Genomic DNA, 24,613 nt, shown 5'->3' with positions numbered 1-24,613 from the left:
TTTTGCATACAGTCTTATCGCATCCATTTTCATCAGGAAGGCAGTAAACTCTAGTTTTATTCCTTCGAGATATAATTTTTTTTTTGTATACTTTTTTTTTGAGGTTGTTGTACTAACTTTACCCAATATAAATGCATATTTTAATGACCAACCCATGGAATAATAAGAATCAAATATTTTTTGTTGTTGTTCAATTGATATTTTTGTATTGCAATTAAATTTAGAACTGCTAACACAGACTCCTGCAACACATTTCTTTTCTCGTTCCCTCTTTCTGAAACACGTTTTTCTCCTCGTAAAACCTTCTGCTTTCGAACAATTTTTTTATTGGGTTTCAACGAAGAATGTTTATAGTTTTGAAATGAGTTTCCTACCGGCTCTTCAAAATTTTCACACTAAAAATTCGGAATAAGGACTATATTCGTGGAGGAAATACAAACATTTCCATCATCTAAGAATAATTAATGCAGTTAGATTCAGTAAAATTCTCCAATTTTATTTAAAGAATTATTTAATCAATTACTTAAAAAAACAACAAACCTTTAATTTCAGAACAGACTAAATTACGAACATAATCCTTTTCCTTTATGCTATCGCTAACATAATTTGAAAAGTGATTTATTACAAAACTCGTTTGATGCCATTTTGTATGCGGATAGGCATATGTGGCCTAAATTATTTCAACAAAAGCCGCTACACCAAACAAACTAAAAGTGATTGCTGCCCAGTGCATTTAAATACTTTTATTATAGTTTATTGTGGTTTGCAAAGAAAGATTATGTAAATCATTTTTTAATATAAACTCATTTTTTTCAATTTTGTTGTGTAGGCTGGTCTGGCGCTTAACCATCCAAATGTCTGATGCTAAGCTTATTCTCAGCTAATTAAATCTTATCTCAAATTTTAGTATTTTATCTCAGATGTTAGGTTCTTAGACTTTTAGAAAATCTTCAACAGAGTCATAATTTAGTAATTCTAATATTCCATCGCTAATTCATGGACCTGACCGCATTACTTCTCCCCAGAATAAGGCAATGTTGTTTGCATAGAACTTTTTCTCTAATTTGACTCTTGACTCTAATTTTAATCTAATGGCCATACTTGTCCAGCCATTCCAGTTAAACAAGTTAACCTATTGTTAGACATCCAAATGACTCTGCCTTCCGATGCTAAAATCAATTCTCAATTTTAATCTTCTTCGGCTTTTGGATCAGATAACATTTCCAGCCTTACAAAAGTGCTCTCCAGAACTTTCTTCAATCCTCGCTAAACTATTATTAAGTGCTAAATGTAGTTCCAATATTTAAAAATTCTAGAAAACACTCTGACCTCTCCAACTATCCTACGATTAGTCTTCTATCTAGTATTAGTTCTTCGTATCTAACCGCATTAAAGTCATTCTTGAAGGCCACTTGTTTTTATTTCCAGTAACTTTAGGAGTACCGCTAGCTTTTATCTTTGTTCGTTGTTGTATTTTTTTTTATCTACAATAAAAAATTTCCTGACAAAATGTTACATCTAAAGTGGCCCTACATGCTGACAACTCAACTTTATACTTCTGTCGCTTGTCTCATTCTCGGTTGGCTTGTCGTTCAGCAAAGTCAAATTCTTTTAACGTATCTGTCACTCCATGTTACAAAATTTTTATTCATCTAGTTTATTCTCTTTATCTTAATTATCAGGATTTTAGCCCTACAAATTATTCTAGCAAAGGTTTCCAAAAGAGCAGTCGTTTTCTAAAATCATTAGTGTTAAGAAAAGTTAAATCTTGACTTAAATTGAAATAAAAAAGATGAAAAGAAGAATGAAGCAATATAATAAAAGAATAATGAAGCAATAGTTTCAATGGCTTTAGCAATTATTTAAAATATTACTTTAAACAACTTTACGGTGAATGTTTTTTTTATGTTTATTGTATTGGTTATTTTGAAGTTCAAAGTCAAAAGAGAACCACATGATTATCAAATGATCACTGTAAAAAACTACCAAAATTGTAGAGCGTTGTATCATCTCTTTTGAAACAAGAACCAGCTGCTGCTTTAGCATTTTTGCCTTTTTTTCATATTAATTTTAAATTTTCTTTTTTTTGTGACATTTTCTCGTTAGCAAGCACTCTATCTCGTTATTAAAGCTCTTACAAACATTTTATCATTATCTATGAAACCGAAGTAATTTTTTTACTTCGGTTTCATAGATTTTTTACTAAATTATTTAAATTCACATTTAAATTTGTAGTATCTATTTGTTTTCTTTCTTAAAAAGAAAACTAACTTTAAACATAATAAATTTTTTTTAATTTTGTGTTTAAGTTCCTAAACTGTACTATTTTCCGTTTGAGCAATATTTTTTAGTTATTCTAAGCATACACGCGTGTAAAAAATATTTTTTAGTTATTCTAAGCATACACGCGTGTAAAAAATATTTTTTAGTTATTCTAAGCATACACGCGTGTAAAAGAATCAACAAATTGTTCTGATTCGTTATCGTTCATATCGATAATTTCTAAACTTGTTTAATATTTAGAAATCATTAGAATGCTGTTGTGTTTTTTTGTTTTTCTATTATGTGCCTTTTCTATTATCTGCTATTGTATTCTATTTTCTATTATTTCTATTTTCTATTATACTATCTAAATAATCTATTATGGATTACTTCCCACTTCCCCTCTCCCAAATATAACTTTTCAAATATATCTTCATTGCCAAATCACTGTCTTTATCTTTATGGTTTGTTGTTAACTTATTGCCAGCTTATGTAGCGATCCTCGTGGTCGTAACATAATGACAACGAATTTGCTATCTTTATTGTTACGAGTTGTTTGTTAGCTTATCTTTCTAGCAATCCTCGTGGTCAAAGTGCTGTCTTTTATTATTGTTACAATGTCGCCAGCCTATTTCATATTGGTTAGCTTCATGATTAGTGCCGTAAGGTCAGCTTCTTGTTAATAATAAATAGATAACATTAATTTAATAATAAAGCAATCAATAAATTTGGAGTATTTTGCGCATATCTTTAGTACAACACAAGAAGTTACAATTGTTTACACGACTATTCACTGAAATCAAAAAGTTTGTAAAATGCATCATTTAGTAGCAAAGATAATTTTCGAATTGTGGCAATAAAACATTTGATATAACTTAATCGTTTTATTAGTTTTTCTTGTATTTTTGATAAAATTTTTTAGGTTCTCTTCATAATAAAGCCAATGCGAAATTTAATTTTATAAAAATACGTTAGGGGTCGTCCATAAATTACATCACGCAATTTTCGACCATTTTTGATCCCTCCCCCTTCCTCGTCACAACATCTTAATTTATTAGTAATGTGTCCCGTACGAGTTGTCACAAAACCATTAACCCCTCCACTCCTCGTTTGATCGTGACGTAGTCTATGGACGAACTCTGATTTAAAACATAATTTCAACCTAGCGAAATTATTAAAGATTTATCTTTAGTATTTAGAGCTATGTCATTCTGTTTCGTATTGATTTTGCATTAGGTTCCTTATTCCTTACATCACTGTACATCAGAATGGTTATTCACAACACTTTCGGAAATCAAATGTTTTGCTTAAGTTCAAAGATACGCAGTCATATTCACAAATAATACGCAAAGTCGTATTCCTTGCCCAAACCCCAAAGCAAACATTTCTAAAAAATCGTTTTAACTTTTATATATATATATATATATATATATATATATATATATATATATATATATATATATATATATTACATAGTTGTAGAAACAAAAAATGAAATAGTAGTATTTACTATTTCCTATATTACAAAATATATTATAAAATATTTGCGTAAGTTTTGCGTAACTCAAACCCAACCTTAACTTTACGCAAATGCTGCGAAATGTTTGTGAAAACCATATAGTTACAAAAAAAATTTAAGTAATTAAGAAAATGTTTTGAATAAACACCCAGGTAGTTACCAGGCAATTTAATCTTACATAGTAAAAAATAATTTTATTTTATATTGAATTACTCGTGTCGAAGTCTGTAAATCATCCATTTTATGCAATTTTTACTTTTTTGAGCAATTTCAATTTACATTTAGAATGCTGGTATATCTGATTTAAACTCTAAAAGATTTTAACACTTCGATGAAATTTAAAACCAGTCGATTTTTTGCAACACATCTCATTTGACATAATACATAAGTTTAGATTTTCCACTATGCCTGAAAAAGTCATAAAACATCAAAAACTTTTGTAGGCCATGTTTAACAATAAGGTGGTTTCTAATTATGATGACATTTTGCTTTTAAATTTGCTAGCTGTCGTTTATTAATTTTTTTTTTAATTTTTAATATATAACGGAAACGTCGGAAAAACGTTTTTGGTTATAACAATTTTATGACCTTCTGATTTCCAATATTAAACTTCTTTTGATTTTTTTTTTTATACCACATCTCCTCATTTGAATTCTTAACTTTTTTTAAAACAGCAGATTCATGTGATATTTTTTTAAAATTATTTTTATGTTAACAGGGGCGTTCGTTCGTTTTTTTATTGAGGTAGGGGAAAGGCGCCTATGATGGCATAGCGCCTATGATGGCATAACGGTCATATTTCCATAAAAATTGGTTTTGGTAAAAAAATGATTAGACCTACATGACTATACTGACTTTACATTAGTTTTAATGAAAAAAAGTCCCTTGTGCACAAATATTGTTTTTATAATCAACAAAAATCGATTTTGGGATGTGCTGTTGTAGTTTTATTTCCTTCGTATATTTAAGATTGTGATTTTACTATTAACTGTGCAGAAATGAAATTTTCATGCATTTTATATTCAAGTTTTGTGCATTTAGTGGAATAGTTACTTTAATTTTATCTTTTGAACAAAACAGACACAGCTTGTTTTAATGAAAATGACGACTTTTACCCATGATGGCATACTGACGAGTTGGGGGTGTTGAAATATTGACGAGTTGGGAAAACCTTTTTTTTTATAAGAAAAACTTATTTTTATGTAAAGTTAAAAGAAAGCGATGCTCCAACATTTTTTTTTGGTCAAAAAAATACGTATAACGCAATATATTCTATGCGCATGCGCAAAATTTTACAATGCTGGTGCGTAGCATAAAATGGTAAATTAGGATGGTTTCGAGTAATTTCTGACTTTTCTGAGGGAAGACTCTAAGGTTAAATGAAATCATTAAGTTACTCTCGATCCTAACTAGCCCCATCCTCCCCTATGGCATCATAGGAGCAGTGGTTGCCTATGATGGCATACTTGTGCTTTTTTTTACAATAAGAATAACTTATAAAAAAAATAAAACTGATGAAAACTCCCAAGGTAATTATTGTTCTAGATGTAACAAGGAATGTATCCATATCAAAACTTTTATTATTGGTCTTCAGGATACTGAATAACGAAGCTTCAAAGTTAAGTATGCCATCATAGGCGCCTTTCCCCTATCTTAAAAAATAAACAACTAACTTTTGTATGTTCATGATTTTATGAGGATGTTTGCAAAAAGTTATGATAAACCGAATGCGATGTAATCAAAATGCGATGGAAACGATGTAAAAGATAAAGCTTTTATGTGTTTTGTTTTAATTTTTTTAATTCCTTAATAAAGAAATTATAGAGTTTTTATATTGACACAATTATTAAGAACATATTTTCAATATATTCAAGGAAGAACGAACATAATATGCACGAAAACTTTTCAAATTTCTAAAAATAAAAATGTTGAACTACAAAAAAAAAGCTACTATGTAAATATCGCGAAAACTTTGTTTAAAAAACAGCATGAAATGGATGAACACAAAAGTTGAACAAATAATGGTAATAATAAAGGTGATGGAGGCGGGGAGGTAGATGTTTTTACAAAATATTTTGTATAAGCGCGACTATATATGTATTCTGTCAAAATTAGGAAAAATAAGAAAAAATCTAATATCCATATAGATGCATTTGACTTTTTTTTAAAATTGCGTTTATACTTGAGTTGTGTTGTACTGAAAACTTGTATTAGACATTTTTTGCTTTGGTTTTCTATCTTTTAAATGTAAAGTTTGTTTTAAACATTGTCTCAACTTCGGAGTACGATAATAGTAAATAATAGGATTTATAACCGTATTAAATAAAACCATTAAAATACCTAATGTATATCCAAGAGCTAAATCTTTGTTTTTTTTATGTTCTGATAATGTTTGTATTTGAAACCATGCCAACGGGATTACCGTAACTGAGAAAGAAGTAACTATTAAAATTGCTGTTTTGCAGGCCCGACGATGAACTGTTTTATTTTCATAGTTTAAATTGAGCTTAGTTATTTTGCTGTGTTGGTATAAAGCCCAACCAATTAAACTGTAACAAAATATAATAGAAATAAATACAAATAACAAAAAAAGCAGAACAGCGGTGGAGTATACTTTTTGTGACTCTTTTGCAAATCTCAATGAAGATATTGTGAAAGACAACACTAAACAAAAAGAGCTTAAATATCTTAGTTTCTTCTTAGTTAATTTATAATTGCATAGTCTTTTTAAGTGTAAATATCTATCGTAACTAATTATTGCAATTATTCCTCCTGATACTCCGATTAAAAATGATGTTAAAAACCTTCTCAATGTTTCAACTTTGCAATTCGTTTCTAAACTCTCAAAAAAAAGCTGCAATAAAAATAGAGGGGGTATTAAAACAGCTAAAAGAAAATCTGTTATTGCTAGATGCGCCAGTATTTGGTTGGTAACGGTATGAAGCACTTTAAATTTGCGCTGCGTGACGAGGACTATTGCATTTGTGATACTGCCAGCTATTGCAAGTGTTACGAAAGAAACTCCGAAGCAAATTTTTAGTAATTTTGAATCTAAGTTAGATAACGTTGAGTTGCAGTTCATATTTTTTTCTTTGTAATAGTAAATGTCAACGATGTGTAATGTTATTATTTGCAACCACCAAAATGAAAGTTTGTTTACGTCGAATTATCGAAATAAAAGTTTGTTTACACACCTTTATTATTTACTTTTACTCAGCTCTTGAGCACGTAATCTGTTACTCAATGTTGCGCAACCATTTTCGCTTAAATTATAAAACGGTAATATAAGTTTTTACGTCTGTTAAAATTATTTCAGCTTATATTTGGTTCTTATAAAATAAAATGAATTCTATGAGGACATATAAAGTAACAATCTACATTAAAACTTAACGATAGACAAACTATCGTTAAGAACTAATGAAGCTATTTGTGAACTAATAAAAAAGTGTCTAGATGACTGTACTGGGGCCGTCATAAAGTCTTCTATTCTGGGGTCTTATTTTTTTGTCTCCGTTAAATTTAATCAACATTGAACAAATGTTTTAATTTTGTTTTTATTTTATTCTAATGTATTTGAGTAAAGTGTTCAAGATTTCTTCACTTAAAAAAAGCTCAAATAAAAATTCAGATAATGCCCCGTAGGAGAGTTGTGAATACGGCTCCAGGCCAATTGTTATTGTTATTGTTTATAAACACTTTATACAGAAAGTTTCAACGCATTTTTTTTGAAGATTGGTGCGTAGAGTAAATCAGATTCAGGGCCTTGGTTTATTATTCATTTATTATAATTATTAGTTATTTAAATCAATCAGACTTTCAGCCAATCAGTTCTAATCAGAATTTTAATTGTTACTATCAAAGTCGCAGTTAATTATTTTTTGCTTTAAAACCTTAGCTACACCTGCCCCAAACGTGAGACAAACAAGTTGTAAAAATATTTTGTAACTATTCTCAGCTAATTTTATATTATTTGATAAATTTTAAATTTAATGCAATAATCTTTTAGATTATTGCATTAAACGCTTAGAAATTGTTTTATAAAATTTATCGATGAATATAAATTTAGTTGAGGATAGTTTAAAAAATTTTAAAATTGTTGCTCTCATGGGCAGGTGTAGCTAAAACTTTAGGGCTTTTTGTCTCCAGACTCCAATCATGGCATTTTTTGTGGTGGCAGATGCAGCATTTTTTGCCACATATAATGAGTTGGACCAAGTTTGTAGTGATAAATGGCTCAGTAATGATTTTTTTCCAACCAATAGGTTTTTTGAGGTCACAAAAGATTTCATATTAGTAGAGCTATGTACACTTCCAGCCTTAACTGGTAATATTATTTCAGTATCAAATAACCTCAATTCTGAGTTATCAGAACACAGAAGTGTGATAAGTATATTCTCAGGATGAGCCCATTTTACTTTTTAGATGAGGTTTCTTTGATTCTATCATCTTTTTTGATCCTATCATCTTTTTTGATCCTATCATCTTTTTTGATCCTATCATCTTTTTTGATCCTATCATCTTTTTTGATCCTATCATCTTTTTTGATCCTATCATCTTTTTTGATCCTATCATCTTTTTTGATCCTATCATCTTTTTTGATCCTATCATCTTTTTTGATCCTATCATCTTTTTTGATCCTATCATCTTTTTTGATCCTATCATCTTTTTTGATCCTATCATCTTGCTTCTACCAAAGTTGAAATAGCTTTACATGATGACAAGGTTTAATTATCATGTTCATATAGCTTGCCTGCTGCTTTACTTTTATATCAAAGAACATTGAAAAATAAACCCAAGTTGCATACAGCCTTAAGAATTCTGCATTCTCAGGTTTAATATCATACTTGTTCATATAGAGAAGCATGCACCTAATGTCACAAGTAGACCATCAAATTTTAGACAATCTGCTGCATTTAATGGCTGCTACCTCAGGTCAACTTTCTTTTCAATATTCCATTCAAATTCTTCCATGCGACTAAACTGTCTGTGCTCATTTGCTTAACAAAATCCTCACAAATTTTAAGAAGAGGCTCCGGGCGGAGAACTGGCGTAAATTTAGTAATTCTTTTAAAAACTTTGAAAAATAATTCACTAAAAGCTCCACACCATCCTTTACCTGATGATGTCGATTAATCCATCTGATGAGGTTGATCAATCAAGTTTTCCATAATATGACTGAATAAATTAATGTGAAGTCGGCAAAAAGGTCTAAAAGGTTTTCGATTTAGAAGTTCTTTCACAAAATGAAGCATTTCACCTTTCCACTCAGACGTTTCATTTGTAGTATCTGACAATTAGTTGAAGATCTTTACCTTAACCAGTTGAATAAACCAGTATTAACCAGTTGAATAAACCAATAGCAGTTGTTTGGCTTGTTTAAATATTTCTGATACAGTCTTTGACGTATAATTAGTAAGGTTTCAACCTCTAGGCTTTTCTGTCACAGTGATATAATTTTCTTTGATTTTTATTTTCTGAAGAAATCTGTTGTCATTCACAAGAATTTTAATTTTATTTTTTTCGACAAAAGTTTTAGTGTACTTTTGCGCAGTTTAAACTTTCTTTTACTCTCTTTTACTACTTCTACTCTACCTCTTTACTACTTCTTCTACTCTAGAATCCTACATAGCACACTCTTTAGCATAAAAAACTTTTATGCTAACACATATGAGGTTGTTTTTATCTCAAAAAAGTTTCCCTATCTTCATTATATATTTCATAGCAGCAGTATTGATTGATGACGCACCAAATCTGATAGAGACAATGGCAGCATTATTATAAGATTCTTTGCGGGGGAGGGGGTATCTTTCTCACTTCACAAAACAATTCTGCATTTGCAAAAAATAATGTTTAAAAGTTTATGAACTTTAGGTTCGCAGTTTTAATGAACTTTAGAGCTTTGTGTCAAGCTATCTTAGAGAACCACTTCTATTGGGTCTTAGTTGGCTTTAATACTTCAAACTATCGATCCCACCATTTTAAACTTTCTGTTTGTTCGAGTAGTCACGTTAAATCAATCGAAAAGTAAACCAAAAAAAGTTGGCCCCATTTTATCAATTTTAGTTCTTGAAATCAATTTAAAAAAAAATTCTGCTTATCACCGTTTCTTAATTTTTGTTCTTAAACGTTTTTTTTAGATTAATGCTGCTTTGTATGATGAAGTTGCTAACTTGGAAAGACATTTTGTTCGTATCAAAGCGGAAAGAAAGTATTTAAGTTATTTTTTAACACTTAGTCACAAAAAAATTTTGAATTTCTAAGAAATTATTTAAAGTTTCCATTAATGTTTTTATTTTAATTTAACCTTTATTTTTATTTTTCCTCATCATTTTCCTGCAATTTATTTTAAAAATAAAATAATAATATCATTATAACAAAATAAAACGTTTTTTTATTGATAAATTATATTTGTATTATTTTTCAAACATTTCAAAATTTAAAAATACTCTCGATATCAAGTTACAGTCTCGTTATCAAGGAAAGTTTTATCCATAAAAAGAAGTTTTATTTTTATATAATATATTAGAAGCTCTTTAAAAATGGTGACATTAAAAAATTAAAATAATTAATTTTGTTTGCTTGTTTAAAATGTAAATCAAATTATTATTTTATCGTAGATGGCTCATGAAGAGATTGTTTAAACATCTACCTATGTCTGAGTCACAAGTAATCCAAAGCACAAAAGCTTTGGATGCTTTAGAAAGGGCAAATCCTGGAAAGGTTCCTTTATCAATACTGAGTCCTGTTCAACCCGAGCAGGAAAAAGCGGTAGTTACTAAAAAAAAAGTAAAGCTACAATCACCTTTAGTGGAAACAAATCGAATTAGCCCAACTAAAACTTCGTATAAAAGTTATTATTAATTTAAACTTTAATTATTTTTAAATCTGATTCTGTGTTACCATGGATTTCTAAATTATTCATTTGTGTTTCATAATTAGCTCCTCAAACTCAATTCGAGGAAGATATTCGTTTAAGCGACGAGAAACCGAAGCGTAAGAAACCTGGTACAGCAAGAAAACGTGTTCTTCCGCTTCACCTTGATGACCTTGGTTTAAATTTAATTAATTTTTTTTTTTATTTTAATTTATGTTATAAATATTTGCAATGATTTCAGTTAAGTCTGTTGAAATCATTTTAAGGTGACCTTTATAAATTTAGGTGTCCCTCTTTTTCCTATCACATTGGGTACATTGTGCGTCTATGACCTTGGGGAGGTAATATTATTGTTGAAAGAAAACGAGACCTTTTTTATTTAAATGATTTTATTTTGTTTTTACTTTTTCTAAGGTTGTTTCGCATAAACCTGGTTTTCACTCAGAACGTTATATATGGCCAGTTGGTTTCTGCAGCACACGGTTATACCCAAGCATGAAAGACCCCGATTATCGCGTGCAATATTTCTGTTACATAAAAGATGGAGGATCTGACCCAATGGTAGATTAAGTTTTTATCTTATATCTATGTATTACTTTGTCAGTTACAACTTATAAACTGTTTTAGTTTGAAATTATTCCCGAGGACGAACCTGACCAACCTATAACGGCAATGACTGCCACCGCTTGTCATTGTGTTGTTTTAAAAAGATTAAATACTGCTCGTGGAAAAACTGCTACGAACACGGGATCTGGTCCCGAATTTTTTGGTTTTTCTCATCCGACTATTCAATATTTAATCGAAAATCTTCCTGGTGCTAACTACTGCGAAAAATATCAGCGTCAAAACTTCGAGTTAGCAGAAAACACCACAGGTTGATTCAATTTTTAATTTTTTATTTTTTTATTTTTATTGTGTTAGTTTAAATTTTATAACTATTTATTTTGTAGCCGCCAGCGGTAATGTTATACGAATCGACAATCTACCAAATTTACTATGTTATAATCGTTTCCAGCTCAAACTACCTCAAATATAATTTGATAATTTTTCAAGTTAATGCTTGGTATATTTAATAACGAAAAAATTCAACTTGGCGTTTTGAAATGAAATAAACTCCAGTTTTTTCAAACATCGTTGAAAGCTTGGAATTCGTCAGTAGCTTCTGAAATAATAATTCATAAATACTTTGAAATAGCAATTTATAAATAAATTTGAAATTAATAAATAACTCGTAAAAAATAAACAGCTAGTAAAAAAATATTTAATTCTGACATTTTGGATTTAGAACTTTGATATTTTGGTTCCCATAAATTATACTTTTTTCTTTTATTAAAATCTCTACAAAATGACGAATCGACAACAAATCTCCATAACACACACGATAAAAATGTCTCTGCATGCACACGAGAGAAAATAAAATTTCTACAAAGACAATCATTTTTGCTTAAATCTTTAAATATATTCTTCGTTAAAAATGTTTAAAAAAAAATTACAAACGAGTAACAAAATAAAAACAATAAAAATAAACAACTAAGTAAAAATAAACAACTAAGTTTAAAATCGTATAATCAGAAATATTTCCTAATAATTAGTTAAAATTCTATAAGCGTAAACTAAAACACCATATAAAAAATTTGGCATAAATACTTTCAAAAAATAAAAATTTACACACTGTTAAACCAAACAAATTTGCGACTCGAAAACTCAAAAATTGGTTACGAATAAGTGAATTGATTATTAAGGTTTATAAAGTATTTGAAAAATTTTTTGCTACAAAGTTTACCGTACGACAGTTAAATAAGCTATAAAAAATGTAGAACGAGATATATAACATGTTTGCTTTGAACTGAACGAAACTGTGACGCATATGGAATATATTTGTATAAATAAAAAAAATATTGATTAAAAAGCAAACACAAAAGCCGTGAAATATTTACGTCTTTTACGAATTTATTCAGACTTTTTTGGGTTTTCAAATAAGTCTATAAAACATTCCTTTTTCTTTCCGCTATAAATATTAAGTAATTTAAATATGTAAAAAATACAAATAGTATATATCTTTCCAAACGATAGAATCAATAAAGGTTGATGAATCATTGCAAACCATCGCCAGGAGGGTCCGTAAAACGGATCCGATATCGCGGGGCACAAAACACTGTTTAAATTTACTAGTGTCATCTAGTAGAGTCAAAATAAATAAGCATTATTTTATTTAACTAAATACAAAAATTATATTTTAGTAAAGAAACCGTACCGATATATCGGTACGTGTAATGTGTAAAATTTTATACTGTACTTTCTTTATTGTTTGTTAAACTAATATGAGGTGCCAAATAAGTTTTTTATTATTTTGAATTTTTACACAGGTAATAAATTTTTTTTATATTTAGAGTCAAATATAATTCTTTGTGTGTGTTTGTCTTTAATAAAACATTTACTTCAATTACACATTGTATTATTAATAATAATTCTTGTCAACATTTTAATTGCCATCATTTTAGAAAACTTTGTGATTTTTTAAATCGCCACTAAAGGAGGTCGATTTTTGAATTCGACTTACCTGACCCTCAGATAGCTTTTAAGCTAATAAAAAACTAATTAAAAAAATTTTAACAACAAATTTGAATCAATTTTTTTGAATTAAGTTTAACAATTACAATTTTTTTCATTTTTTTAAGACATTCGCTATTCAAAAGAAAATATAAATTTCTGCAAACACGGGAAAAAATGGTTTGAAAAATATTGTAAATAAAGTGAGCGGTTAATCAAAAATAAAGATAGCTGTGGTTAAAACTTGATATAAATGGCTCCAAAAACTCGACTAACTACTAAAAAACTCAAAAAGTTATTTTTTTCCTCAAAAGGTTCAAAAAGGGATTTTCATGCTACCCGCCTTAAAATGATTTAAGGGTCCCTTAAAGGTTAAGGGTATCTTAAGGGCTAATTTTAAAATTCGGAAAAAATAATATTTTACGGAATAATTCTGTAAAATTGCTATTGTAAAAGCATGGTTTACCAAAACTTCTTCGGTAATGAATTCGCTTATAAGTGATCAAAATCAAGTCAAATATTTGTAGCTATAATATGATTACAGTTTCATTATATCTATTAACGAGTTTAAATAATCCTAATAATTTTTCATATATTATGATAACAATAACAATTTTTTCAGTTTTTAAATTATTTGCTTTATTATGGCTTCACGAAATGAAAGAAGAAAACGTGAAAATGAAATGGATACTTTTATATCGAGATTGAAAGGTAATACAATCCAAATATGCAGAATATTGTTAATCTTGATAATCATATAAAGGAAATCTTTTCAGTTGTGATCTATATTAAAAGACTATATATATATATTTATTTTTATTTATTTATTTATGCTCTTTGAGATTCAACGCCATGTTGAATCTATTATGAGCACATGCTAATTACAGTTTCATAATAATCATAGAGATCAGAGTTTCATAATATCCATATGTTTATCAAGCTTGTTTTTGAAGATTTCCATACTTTTTACGGAAAAATCTAATTCTATTTTAAATGAACAAGTTTGAATTATTTTATTTTTTACATATTTGTTTTAGGAGAAACTGGCAATAATTTAACACAGTTTGAAACTTCAGCAGATAAAGAAAATGTTGCAATTGGCGAAGATTACTTTTATGAAAATGTATCTTCTATTTTTGATGAGGTGACTGGAATATGTGATTCAACTGAGGAGGAAAACAATGAAAGTAATTTTTAATTTTTTTATTTTTAATAAATGAAGTTTGTTTTAATTTTAAACAAAGTTGCATAGTTTTTGACAATATTACTCAGTAAATATAACACGTAGTATTGATTTTTGTAAGTAATTTTATCAAGTGCTGGTAGTTGATTAGATGTTGACTGTTAAACTGACCATTATAAACTAATGTCTATTATAAATTGCTATAGCAATTTATAATAGACATTAGTTTTTAACATATAAATTGCTATAGCAATTTATATGTTTTTAAATTGTGAAAATGATTAAAAAGTTATCTTTTTTTTCTTCAGGTGAAGTTCCATCGGAAGAGAATCAGGAAAGTAACAAAGATTACAAGAGTAATTTCTCATCCCTGCATACAAAATTATTATACTTCTGCTTACTTTATAAACTCAGCAATAGTGCAATACTCTGTTTACTTACTATTTTAAACGAGGAAGGAGTTGATGTTCCTGGTTCAGTTTATCTTTTTAAAAAACCTCAAGTTGCAAAGAAGGTTCAGGTGTTAAAGAATACTTTAAACTGCGGTGGAAATTTTGGTTACTTATCGATTTTTGAAAATTTATTTTACTGTATTCAAAATAGTCTAGTGGTATTCAAAACGCAATATGTAGATCTTAAAATCAAAATTGGAATTGATGGTATTCCAATATTCAAAAACTCACCTGTGTGTATCTGGCCAATTTTATTCATTATGAGAAATGTTGGTTTTAATAAACTTCTTCCTATTGCTGTTTATTCTGGTTTATGCAAGCCAAATTTTTCTGGTTTTATTGAACAATTGCACAAAGAGCTAGTTTTGTTTAAATCCTATGTTAATGTATCTGGATTTTTTATTAAAATAACCAATGTTTTATTTATATGTGATGCTCCAGCAAGATCATTCTGTCAATGTGTGAAAGGTCACTCAGGATATAATGCATGCCCATACTGCAGGATTTTAGGTGTGTATGCTTCAAATAAATTAATATTTCCATTTGGTGTTACATATCCTTCTCGTACTGACTGTAACTATAAATCACTATCTGAATCGAACCAACTACTTTTATCTCCACTAGCTGAAGTTGCAAATTTAAGTTATGATTTTCCTCCTGAATATATGCACACTGTTTGTCTAGGTGTAATGAGAAGACTTGTTATATCATATTTTTCAAACAAATATGGCCGGTTTAACTGTCGGGTCAGTGAGAATCTGAAAGAACTGTGAGAACAAAGAGTTAAATTGTGGCATGGAGCTTTGCCATCTGAATTTCACAGGAAAATAAGATCTTTCCGTAATATTAATTATTTTAAAGCCACAGAGTTTCGAACTATTTTACTGTATACAGGCCCTCTTCTTTTTAAAGATATCATTCCGTTAAACTACTATAATCATTTTTTGTATTTACATTTTGCTATGTATGTGTTTATTGGGACAACACACAAACACTATTATGACAATGCTACTTCTTGTATACAGCATTTTCTAAATGATTTAAAGGAACTTTTTACTGAAAGTGCTTATACCTTCAATGCACATATGCTATCGCATTTACCAGAATTCGTTCAGCGACTAGGACCATTAGATAAATTTTCTGCTTTTCCTTTTGAAAATTATTTGTATTTAATAAAACAGCGTGTAAAAACTGGAACTTATGTATTTGAACAGTCCATTAACTCTGTTTTAACTATTAGAAGTTTATATTCCAATCCACCGAAAAAAAGTTTTGTTTTCTCCAATAAATATCCCAATAATACTGCTCTTATTGTTTATCAATCGAACTTTGTTCCACTTATTATAACTTCAATTAGTGACAACCATATTGCTTCTGGATCCTTATTATTATTTAAATCAGATTTATATGTTCATCCTTATCCTTCCAGTTCAATTGGTATAGGCAGGTACATTCTTTCTAATATCAATGTAACTGATGTTAAGATTGTTAATAAATGAATTTCTTTTATTGATGGCAATGAATACATTATTATACCATTTGCAAATAATGTCTTTAAAGGTTGACAATCAATGACTGTGTTATGATGTAATAATTATTTTGTTTTTATGTCATAAAAAATGTTATGATATATTAAAATATATTTTATACATTATATACATTATACATTATAAATAGAGTTTATTTACAATATTGTGAAAAGAGTTTGAGTCTATACTAATTTAATTCACATATATGTATATTTATGTACATGTATATATAATATATATATATATATATATATATATATATATATATATATATATATATATATATATATATATATATATATATATATATACATATATATATATATATATATATATATATATATATATATATATATAGAGATATATATAGATATATATAGATATATATAGATATATATAGATATATATAGATATATATATATATATACAAATATATATGTATATATACATATATGTATATATATATATATATATATATATATATATATATATATATATATATATATATATATATATATATAGTATATATGTATATATATACATATATATTTGTATATATATCTATATATATCTATATATATCTATATATATCTATATATATCTATATATATCTATATATATCTATATATATCTATATATATCTATATATATCTATATATATATATATATATATATATATATATATATATATATATATATATATATATATATATATATATATATATGCATATATTTATATGTATATATATATCTACATATAATATATGTATATGTAACTGATATTGCATACTTTATTCAGCATATTACTTATATGTATATGTATACATATAAGTAATTTGTGTATATATGTATGTATATATATATGTTTTGTTTGTTTATTTATTTACTTCAATTTTAACAGTTTTTTAGTTGCATTTTTAAACGGTTCTTTATTTCTTGATTAATATATGCAGCTTATGAGCGTCAAAATAACATTAAACCAATATAAAGATTGTTTTTTCTATCTAAATCGTTATTTATTTATTGTCAATCTATTTTTAATTAAAAATTGATCACTCTCAAAACGATCAAGAGTTTTTTATTGTCCTGCCATAAAAAAAAAAATATATATAAATATATATATAAATATATATATATATATATATATATATATATATATATATATATATATATATATATATATATATATATATATATATATATATATATATATATATATTTCAGGGTGTTAGCAAGTTCAAAAATTTATTCGTGGCTAAGGTATTCCTGGTGTGTGTGTGTGTGTGTGTGTGTTTATATATATATATATATATATACATATATATATATATATTTATATATATATATATATATCCTATATATATTATATATATATATACATATATATATATATATATATACATATATATATATATATATACATATATATATATATATATATATATATATATATATATATATATATATATATATATATATACAATTTTTAAATATTTAGAATAGTTATTTAAATGTCATCTACATTAGACTATGTGTGTCAAAAATATGTTTTAACTTATGATTTACATGACAAATCAATTTCAATTGTTCATGTCGATGATGTCATTGGCTGGACTCAAGAGGAGTTTGAGAAACTCAAAATTTGTAAAAGAGTAGAGTTAATGGTGAACAATGATGATAGTCTGAATAAGGTAAAATTATCATTTTTTGTTTAATTGATTAATTACAATTCATAGCTTTTTTATGTAAATCTATTGTATTATTAGGTTTTAGTTCTGCAATGTGCATCAAGTTATGAGGGGCTCAAAGAAACTTTAAAGTTTGTTTTTGAAATGAAAAGAAAAAAGCAAACAATAAGTTTTATACAAACTCATTTCAATCCGGTCCGTGGCCTAAACAGACAAAGACTGCCTCCAGTTTATGTAAGTATTAAATATAAAAATTTAAATAGGTTAATATATGTTTTATTATATTTTTTGATTTTATACTTAAGCAATCTACCTTTTGAAAGAGTTTATTATTTAAATTTTTTTTATTTAGCCTCTTCACACAGCTTCTGAAGGCTCCAATTTTGATACTGATCATTCAGATTCCATCGTAATATTTTATTTAATGTAGATTTTTATACAGAACATTTATTTAATACTCTTTTATCTATAGAAATATTTTGATATTTTAGGCACCATATAGTCAGAATACTGCTGCTGAAGCAGTTGTTTTAAAGCCTCTGCCACCTCTTAAATCTCAAAAATTTCCTGCTACACACAAGGTAATTTTTGTTCGTATTTAGCTTTTTCACGCAGCTGAATCAAATTTTTAGAGATTCTTCATAGCCAATCAGAATATTTTGTATATTAGACAATTTATTTAATACTCTTTTATCTATATTTTTTTATTTTATTTTGGTTGCTTTTGTTTGTTTTTAACATATTTGGCTGCTTTTAAACTTTATAGCCACTACTAAAAACTCAAAATCCTGTTTCAAAAAAGATAGTTTTTAATTTTGCAAATTACATGTGTTATTCTACATATAAGATTTCTTTTTGAACACTTACAACAAGTTTCTACATTTTTAGAGTTAAAATGAAAATAATTTTCAAACATCATTAAATCTATATAAAGTAATTTATTATCATAAAGTACTTCTATAATTGATTGATTTTTAAAAGCATGCTTCATGTATTTTGAAGTTTTTAATTATTTACTTTATTGTTTTTGTCTTGATAAATTCATTTTATGAATTTAATTGAATTTATCAAGCACTTCTTATTTAATATGATGTATAATAAAATTTCTAATTTTATTTATATCATAATTTATGATTTATTTGTATTGATATTTTATTTATGGAAGGTTCCAAGCGTACAACTACATTTATCTACCCAACCAATTGTAAGTTTTTAAAATTTTGGATCTAGTTGTATTTAGATAAAAAAAAATTAATTATGTAAATTTCTTGTAATTTCTTATAGGTTTCAAATGTTTCACAAACAGGTATTCAGTCAATTGTATGCAGTTAACTATTTATTTTTCATATATAAGGATTATTTTGATATATATATATATATATATATATATATATATATATTTATATATATATATATATATATATATATATATTTATTTATTTATATATATATTTATTTATATATATATGTATGTATGTATGTATGTATAAATATTAACTTTAGTCAAGTCCTCATGATTTCTCTGATACAAGTTTATTGCGGATGAACGATAGTATGCTAGGTGTTTGTAGCCGTCTTAACATTGAACCATTTAGTGCACAAGGTTTAATATTTGTAATTTTTAATTTTTTAAATATATGGCAGAAATATTATGTATTTTTATTGTGGTTGTCTTAACAGGACAGTTTCTTATGAATGCGTACATTTTACGTGAATTAACATCAATTCAGTCTAAATTAAATAATTTGGAACAGCGGCAGGGAAGATTGGAGGCACGTGTTTGCAGTGTTTCTATTGACCAGAATTCCTCAAATACCCAATTTCCTGTTTTTACATCTCTGCTGCAATATTCTGAAGTTGCTAAGCACCCCAAGGATATGGTAAATTTTTTAAATTCATTTATCATTATGCCAGTATATCTATGTTGTGTTTGATTGCCAAGAAGAATATCTCTTATGAAAGATTTTAATATTAATGAGATTATTAATTTATGTTGTTACCTGATCATTTTTAGTTGTCATGGATGAAGCTTGAAGGAGGATTGACAGCCAATGAGCATATTTCTCGTGTCTTGAATAAGTTGCTGGCACTTGAACTGCAGCAAAATATTAACAGGACTGGGAGTAATGGCAAGCATAAGTTTTTAGATAACCTGGAAAATCTGGTCAAAAGTGAGTTTAATTCAGATCTACTGTTAACATTTTTGTATAAATAGGAGTTTGTCTATGAGTCAACATTTTTGACTCATAGTGTTTCATTTAAAATCAATAACAAAAAGTTTGATTTAAAGAGTCTAGATTTTAAAATTCTTAAAATACTTCTATAGATGTTAAAAATTGATTAATTATTGTGATAATAAGATTTACTTATTATAACAATTAATTTACTTGTATATTAATTTATATAATAACTATTTATATAATAAGAACAGTTATATTATATTTATAATAAATTATATGGAATCATGGAGAATCTTATTTGATTCATGCATATCGATTCATGGAGAATCTTATATGATTCTATAAAACGTTCTGTTATACGTGTGAATCCATATTAACTATATTGTTTGATTTATTATTGTATTATTTAAATTAAATCATATTAAGTGATTGTTTTGTTATATTTTTAGCGTCAACTATTCACTTTTTTCCCGGTACAACAACAAAAGAAATTGAATTAAAAGTGGCTCGATTTTTTAATAACGCCAGAGATCGCTGTGGTGGTCGACTACAGAGAGGTCTGAAAAAGACAGACGTTTTAATCGAGCAAGACATAGATTGCGCTAGTAACGAGGGTAGTGAGGTGGACAGTTACAACGATCCTCAACCAAAAAAACGGAAGACTTTTTTAAATAAATATTAGTATTGTGTTTTTAATAAATCTTTGTATGGATACTTTTATTATAAGTTGTAATGCTTTAAATAAATAATAATAATAAAACTATCAAAATCCATAAAAAGAAGAATCGCTTATAAAAAAAATCTTTTGAAGATTTATAATAATTTAACTATATAAATTATGTTAGTGTTTTTAATAATTTATTTAAAAAATAATAATTTAAAAAACAACCACGTTTCACTACTCACATTTTGAGTAGTGAACCGTGGTTTTTTTTTTGGTCGCTTAAGGGCTAGCCCTTAAGGGACCCTTAAATTCCGCGCGGACATTTTCGGAAGGGTCCCTTAAGGGCTAGCCCTTAAGGGACCCTTAAGTTTTTTTAAGGCGGGTAGTGACTTACTAGATACTTTTATTTCGTGCAATTCGAATTTAAAAACAAATCTGACATGTCGATTAAAACTTTTAAAAATTGGCAAATGTAAACACAAAATTTAGATTTTGGTCTGGTTTAACTTGATTACTTTGTGTTTCTATATATAAAAAAATTTTTTTTAATTTTTAGATGAAGTAATTTCAATTCACTTATAACTTTCAAGTGAAGCTGTATTTTTACTTAAAAGTTATTTTAAATGGTAAGTTTATCTGATAACCTAAGCAAAAAAAAAATCACTTGAAAAGATTCATCATCTAAGTTTTACAGCAGAATCAAGAGTTTGAACAGCAGAGTTTATATGGAACAGGAGGCATTTTACCACAGTCTGCTTATGAAGTGTTAACACATTACGACAGTGTTGAGTTAATGTTATGAATTGTTTTGTATAATACATACGTCAACAATAGCTATAAAACTGGGCTTTGTGCCTGTCTTAAACGAAAACTTGGCAGAATAACTCATAAAATTGGTACTATGGCAGTATTAACACTCCAACAACATTTTATGATGGAATTGAAAAAGCTGTTGTACAAAATCATCATAATAAATAAAATTTAAACCTGTTTAGTTATTCTAGAATAGAGTTTGATCAATGACTTAAGTTCTGATTAAAGGTCATTGCTTGAATGTGTGAAATCTGCGGTTTTCATATACTCTAATTTTAAAACTCTAATTTTAATAGCGTACGTTTGGTCGACGTCACGAAATTTTACTAACTAGAATTCTGGGATTGATATTCGGACAAACAAATCATTTTTATAAGTATAGCTGCTCTATGAAGTGTATTTCTTATAAAACTTATGACCGTGATATAAGTTTATATTGGCATTGGAAAGAAATTTAAACGAGGAAAAAATGATCCTCTTTCCTTGTTGGAAAAAATGGTTTTTAAAATGTTTTTTTGGAATTTAATGTCGACGAGATAAAATGATGTATTGAGTGTCATGGACAAAAAAAGGTGAAAAAAGATTTAAGAAAAACTAACTGCAACTAATAAAACTAAGCCTTCTTAAGAAAGGACAGAAATTTTTGATAACTGTTGCATTAAAAAAATATTCAAGACAATATTATTTTAACTTCGAATACTATAAATGGAATTGATTCTTCTGTATTTATTATTTACCTACACATGTCTACCATTTAATGAAAAATGATAAGCCATTGGACATAACAGGCACAATTAAAATTATTAGTAATTAAAACAGCAATATGCAACTAAGAAAACTGTTAAAACAGCAAGATTCAACTGGTTTGCAAATTGTCTTGGTAGTACACGCATAGCATTTTTACTTTTTATATTTTGTTAAATGGTTACGTAATTGATATGCCATCAACTTCTGAAAAGAAAGTTGCTTTTCTTCTGAAAGATTTTTTACTGATCAAATAGGCAGCCCTATAATATTGTCAAAACAATTATTTTCATGGCTACGTATCTGAATAACTACATTATTAGCTTAAGACTAACGTGTTTTTTTTTCCTAACATCTAAAGTTTCAGATGTTTAAAATTCTTTACAAATATTATATATATATATAAATATAAATTAGTAGAAAATCACTTATCAAGTTTTTTTTACTTTACATTGTGTTATATTTACAAAGACTTTTCAGAAAAATCTTTATAGATAAAAGAGTGTAAAATGAGAAAAAATTAGTTTCTTTATATAAAAGTGCTGCATTTTTTCAATTTAGAGAAATAACTATGTAACTGTTTAGAGACAAAGTTCTTCAAGTTTTATTCATCACAAAGTTCATTATTTGCACACGAAAATTAATAAATTAATCAAAAGTATTAAAAAAAGTTGATTTCCTTCTGGACAAAACAAGTGCAACTCGACAAAATGTTGACCAAGCTCTATTTTGCTATCAATATTTCGTGGCGAATCCTTTGTTGTCGATCACAGCCTTGCAACCTCGAGGCATAGATTCGATCAGGTGATCAATGAAACTTTGTGGAATCGCTGCCCATGCCTTTTGGATTTATTCAAACAGTTATCCTTATTACGAACACCTTCACGATCAATTCTGCGGTTGACGATCTCCCACAGGATCTCGATAGGGTTGAGATCCGGAGATTGAGGCGGCCAATCCATCACCGATAGGTGGTTGTCTTAAAACCACTGCTTGACTACTTTTGCAGTGTGTTTCAGATCGTTGTCTTGCTGAAAAACCCGTTTTATTGGCATATTCCATTAAGCATGAGGTAACATAACATCTTTCAGGATATTTTTATACATGAAACGGTCCATTATTCCATCGTTTCGATGTATTGGACCTAGACCGTTAGCAGAAAAACACCTCCAGACCATTACATTGCCTCCACCATGCTTCGCGGTCTTATGCCAGTAACGTAAATCGAGGCGTTTTCCGGCCGGTCGACGTGTACGGCAAATGCCATCGCTCCCAATGATGTTGAACTTCGATTCATCACTAAACAGGACAGTTCGCCATTTCTGCACATTCCAGTCAATATGAGATGTAGCAAACAGGAGTCTTTTCTTCTGGTTTTTTAGTGAAATCAGCGGTTTCTTTGCAGGGCGCCGAGAAAACAATCTGGCTTCAACAGCACGTCGTCTGATTGTTCGGTCCGATACAGGCAGCTCTAATTGCTTTTGTATCTCGACTGATGATATCCAGGGGTACTTCTTGACGGATCTGACGATCATAGAATCCTTTCTAGAAGTGGTGGAACGCGGTCTTCCACCTTTGATATCTGTTGCCAACTTCCCCGTAGAACGATATTTTGAACATAGTCTTGATACGGTCCATTTTTTCACGCGATATTAATCACAAATACTTTTTTGTGACATTCCACTTACGTAATCGCCAATAATTTTCTTTCTTAGTTCCAATCCAAGACTGTCGGGAGCCATTTTTGCACTTGAAGTCATAAAAATAATAAAAATAAATAATCACGCTTCTCAAGGCTTACCGTGTTACATTTACCTTGTGATGATACAATAATGCTCTGTGGAACACAACGTCTTGGTTGGATGTGGACTGTATTGATGTAATGAAACACTTGTTGTATTTCATTTCTTGTATTGATGTTCTTCGATAAAACACTTTGATAAAACTCACTTCGATAAACTGTCTTGATAATACTGACTGATTGACTTCCATATACTGACTGAATTACATGTTGATTTACATGTCTCTTATATAGTAAAATGAACCTGTGTGAACCTGTTCTGGAAGATTCTAGATGCTTCTTTTCGATGCTTCTGGATGCGTCTGGAAGCTTCTGGATGCGTCAGGATGCTTCTGAATGTTTCTGGATATTTCT

The 24,613-nt window shown here is 28.0% G+C and overlaps 6 protein-coding genes across 6 annotated transcripts in view; 4 read left to right on the top strand and 2 right to left on the bottom strand.

Moving 5' to 3' along the window:
- The window catches only part of LOC100205771 (transforming growth factor beta regulator 1), a 31,652-nt gene extending 19,719 nt beyond the window's left edge, over window positions 1-11,933 (top strand). The window contains exons 3-9 of the mRNA XM_065788194.1: window positions 9,919-9,989; window positions 10,399-10,631; window positions 10,721-10,831; window positions 10,941-10,996; window positions 11,070-11,216; window positions 11,283-11,529; window positions 11,606-11,933. Of these exons, the coding sequence (XP_065644266.1) occupies window positions 9,919-9,989; window positions 10,399-10,631; window positions 10,721-10,831; window positions 10,941-10,996; window positions 11,070-11,216; window positions 11,283-11,529; window positions 11,606-11,691 (951 nt within the window). The 3' untranslated portion in view covers window positions 11,692-11,933. The remainder of the gene's footprint in view (window positions 1-9,918; window positions 9,990-10,398; window positions 10,632-10,720; window positions 10,832-10,940; window positions 10,997-11,069; window positions 11,217-11,282; window positions 11,530-11,605) is intronic.
- Window positions 5,855-6,933, bottom strand: LOC105844555 (tachykinin-like peptides receptor 86C). Its single transcript, XM_065788192.1, has one exon. The coding sequence runs from the start codon at window positions 6,861-6,863 to the stop codon at window positions 5,958-5,960; it is 906 nt and encodes a 301-aa protein (XP_065644264.1). The 5' UTR covers window positions 6,864-6,933; the 3' UTR covers window positions 5,855-5,957.
- A 159-nt stretch (window positions 11,934-12,092) lies between the features above and the next one.
- LOC101238951 (transmembrane protein 164) overlaps window positions 12,093-24,613 on the bottom strand; it is a 43,928-nt gene continuing 31,407 nt past the window's right edge. Inside the window, exon 6 of the mRNA XM_065788195.1 lies at window positions 12,093-12,833. Coding sequence (XP_065644267.1) covers window positions 12,606-12,833 — 228 coding nt within the window. The 3' untranslated portion in view covers window positions 12,093-12,605. The remainder of the gene's footprint in view (window positions 12,834-24,613) is intronic.
- On the top strand, window positions 13,677-15,969 carry LOC136075344 (uncharacterized). The gene is made up of 3 exons (XM_065788193.1): window positions 13,677-13,916; window positions 14,243-14,392; window positions 14,697-15,969. Exons 1-3 carry the CDS (start codon window positions 13,850-13,852, stop codon window positions 15,611-15,613), a joined length of 1,134 nt encoding a protein of 377 aa, XP_065644265.1. The 5' UTR covers window positions 13,677-13,849; the 3' UTR covers window positions 15,614-15,969.
- LOC136075026 (uncharacterized) lies at window positions 17,881-19,447 on the top strand. The gene is made up of 6 exons (XM_065787243.1): window positions 17,881-18,060; window positions 18,136-18,291; window positions 18,410-18,466; window positions 18,549-18,638; window positions 19,223-19,261; window positions 19,342-19,447. The coding sequence occupies exons 1-6, from the start codon at window positions 17,881-17,883 to the stop codon at window positions 19,387-19,389; spliced, it is 570 nt and encodes a 189-aa protein (XP_065643315.1). The 3' UTR covers window positions 19,390-19,447.
- LOC136075345 (uncharacterized) lies at window positions 19,513-20,957 on the top strand. Its single transcript, XM_065788196.1, has 4 exons — window positions 19,513-19,660; window positions 19,738-19,937; window positions 20,072-20,228; window positions 20,687-20,957. The coding sequence occupies exons 1-4, from the start codon at window positions 19,600-19,602 to the stop codon at window positions 20,917-20,919; spliced, it is 651 nt and encodes a 216-aa protein (XP_065644268.1). The 5' UTR covers window positions 19,513-19,599; the 3' UTR covers window positions 20,920-20,957.

This window comes from Hydra vulgaris, chromosome 01, assembly GCF_038396675.1.
Source record: "Hydra vulgaris chromosome 01, alternate assembly HydraT2T_AEP".
NCBI lineage: Eukaryota > Metazoa > Cnidaria > Hydrozoa > Anthoathecata > Hydridae > Hydra > Hydra vulgaris.
The sequence above is the reverse complement of the archived record's forward strand: the minus strand, read 5'-3'. Positions and strand labels throughout refer to the sequence as shown.

What these genes read in the sequence shown, in the direction of transcription:
- LOC105844555 (XM_065788192.1), bottom strand. Translation starts at nt 6,863, where the DNA reads ATGAACTGCAACTCAACGTTATCTAACTTAGATTCAAAATTACTAAAA.
- LOC136075344 (XM_065788193.1), top strand. Translation starts at nt 13,850, where the DNA reads ATGGCTTCACGAAATGAAAGAAGAAAACGTGAAAATGAAATGGATACT. An exon ending in TTTTATATCGAGATTGAAAG is followed by an intron (nt 13,917 to 14,242) that starts GTAATACAATCC and finishes TATTTGTTTTAG; the next exon opens with GAGAAACTGGCAATAATTTA. An exon ending in TGAGGAGGAAAACAATGAAA is followed by an intron (nt 14,393 to 14,696) that starts GTAATTTTTAAT and finishes TTTTTTCTTCAG; the next exon opens with GTGAAGTTCCATCGGAAGAG.
- LOC136075026 (XM_065787243.1), top strand. Translation starts at nt 17,881, where the DNA reads ATGTCATCTACATTAGACTATGTGTGTCAAAAATATGTTTTAACTTAT. An exon ending in AAAGACTGCCTCCAGTTTAT is followed by an intron (nt 18,292 to 18,409) that starts GTAAGTATTAAA and finishes TTTTTTATTTAG; the next exon opens with CCTCTTCACACAGCTTCTGA. An exon ending in CTGATCATTCAGATTCCATC is followed by an intron (nt 18,467 to 18,548) that starts GTAATATTTTAT and finishes TTGATATTTTAG; the next exon opens with GCACCATATAGTCAGAATAC.
- LOC136075345 (XM_065788196.1), top strand. Translation starts at nt 19,600, where the DNA reads ATGAACGATAGTATGCTAGGTGTTTGTAGCCGTCTTAACATTGAACCA. An exon ending in TGAACCATTTAGTGCACAAG is followed by an intron (nt 19,661 to 19,737) that starts GTTTAATATTTG and finishes TTGTCTTAACAG; the next exon opens with GACAGTTTCTTATGAATGCG. An exon ending in CTAAGCACCCCAAGGATATG is followed by an intron (nt 19,938 to 20,071) that starts GTAAATTTTTTA and finishes GATCATTTTTAG; the next exon opens with TTGTCATGGATGAAGCTTGA.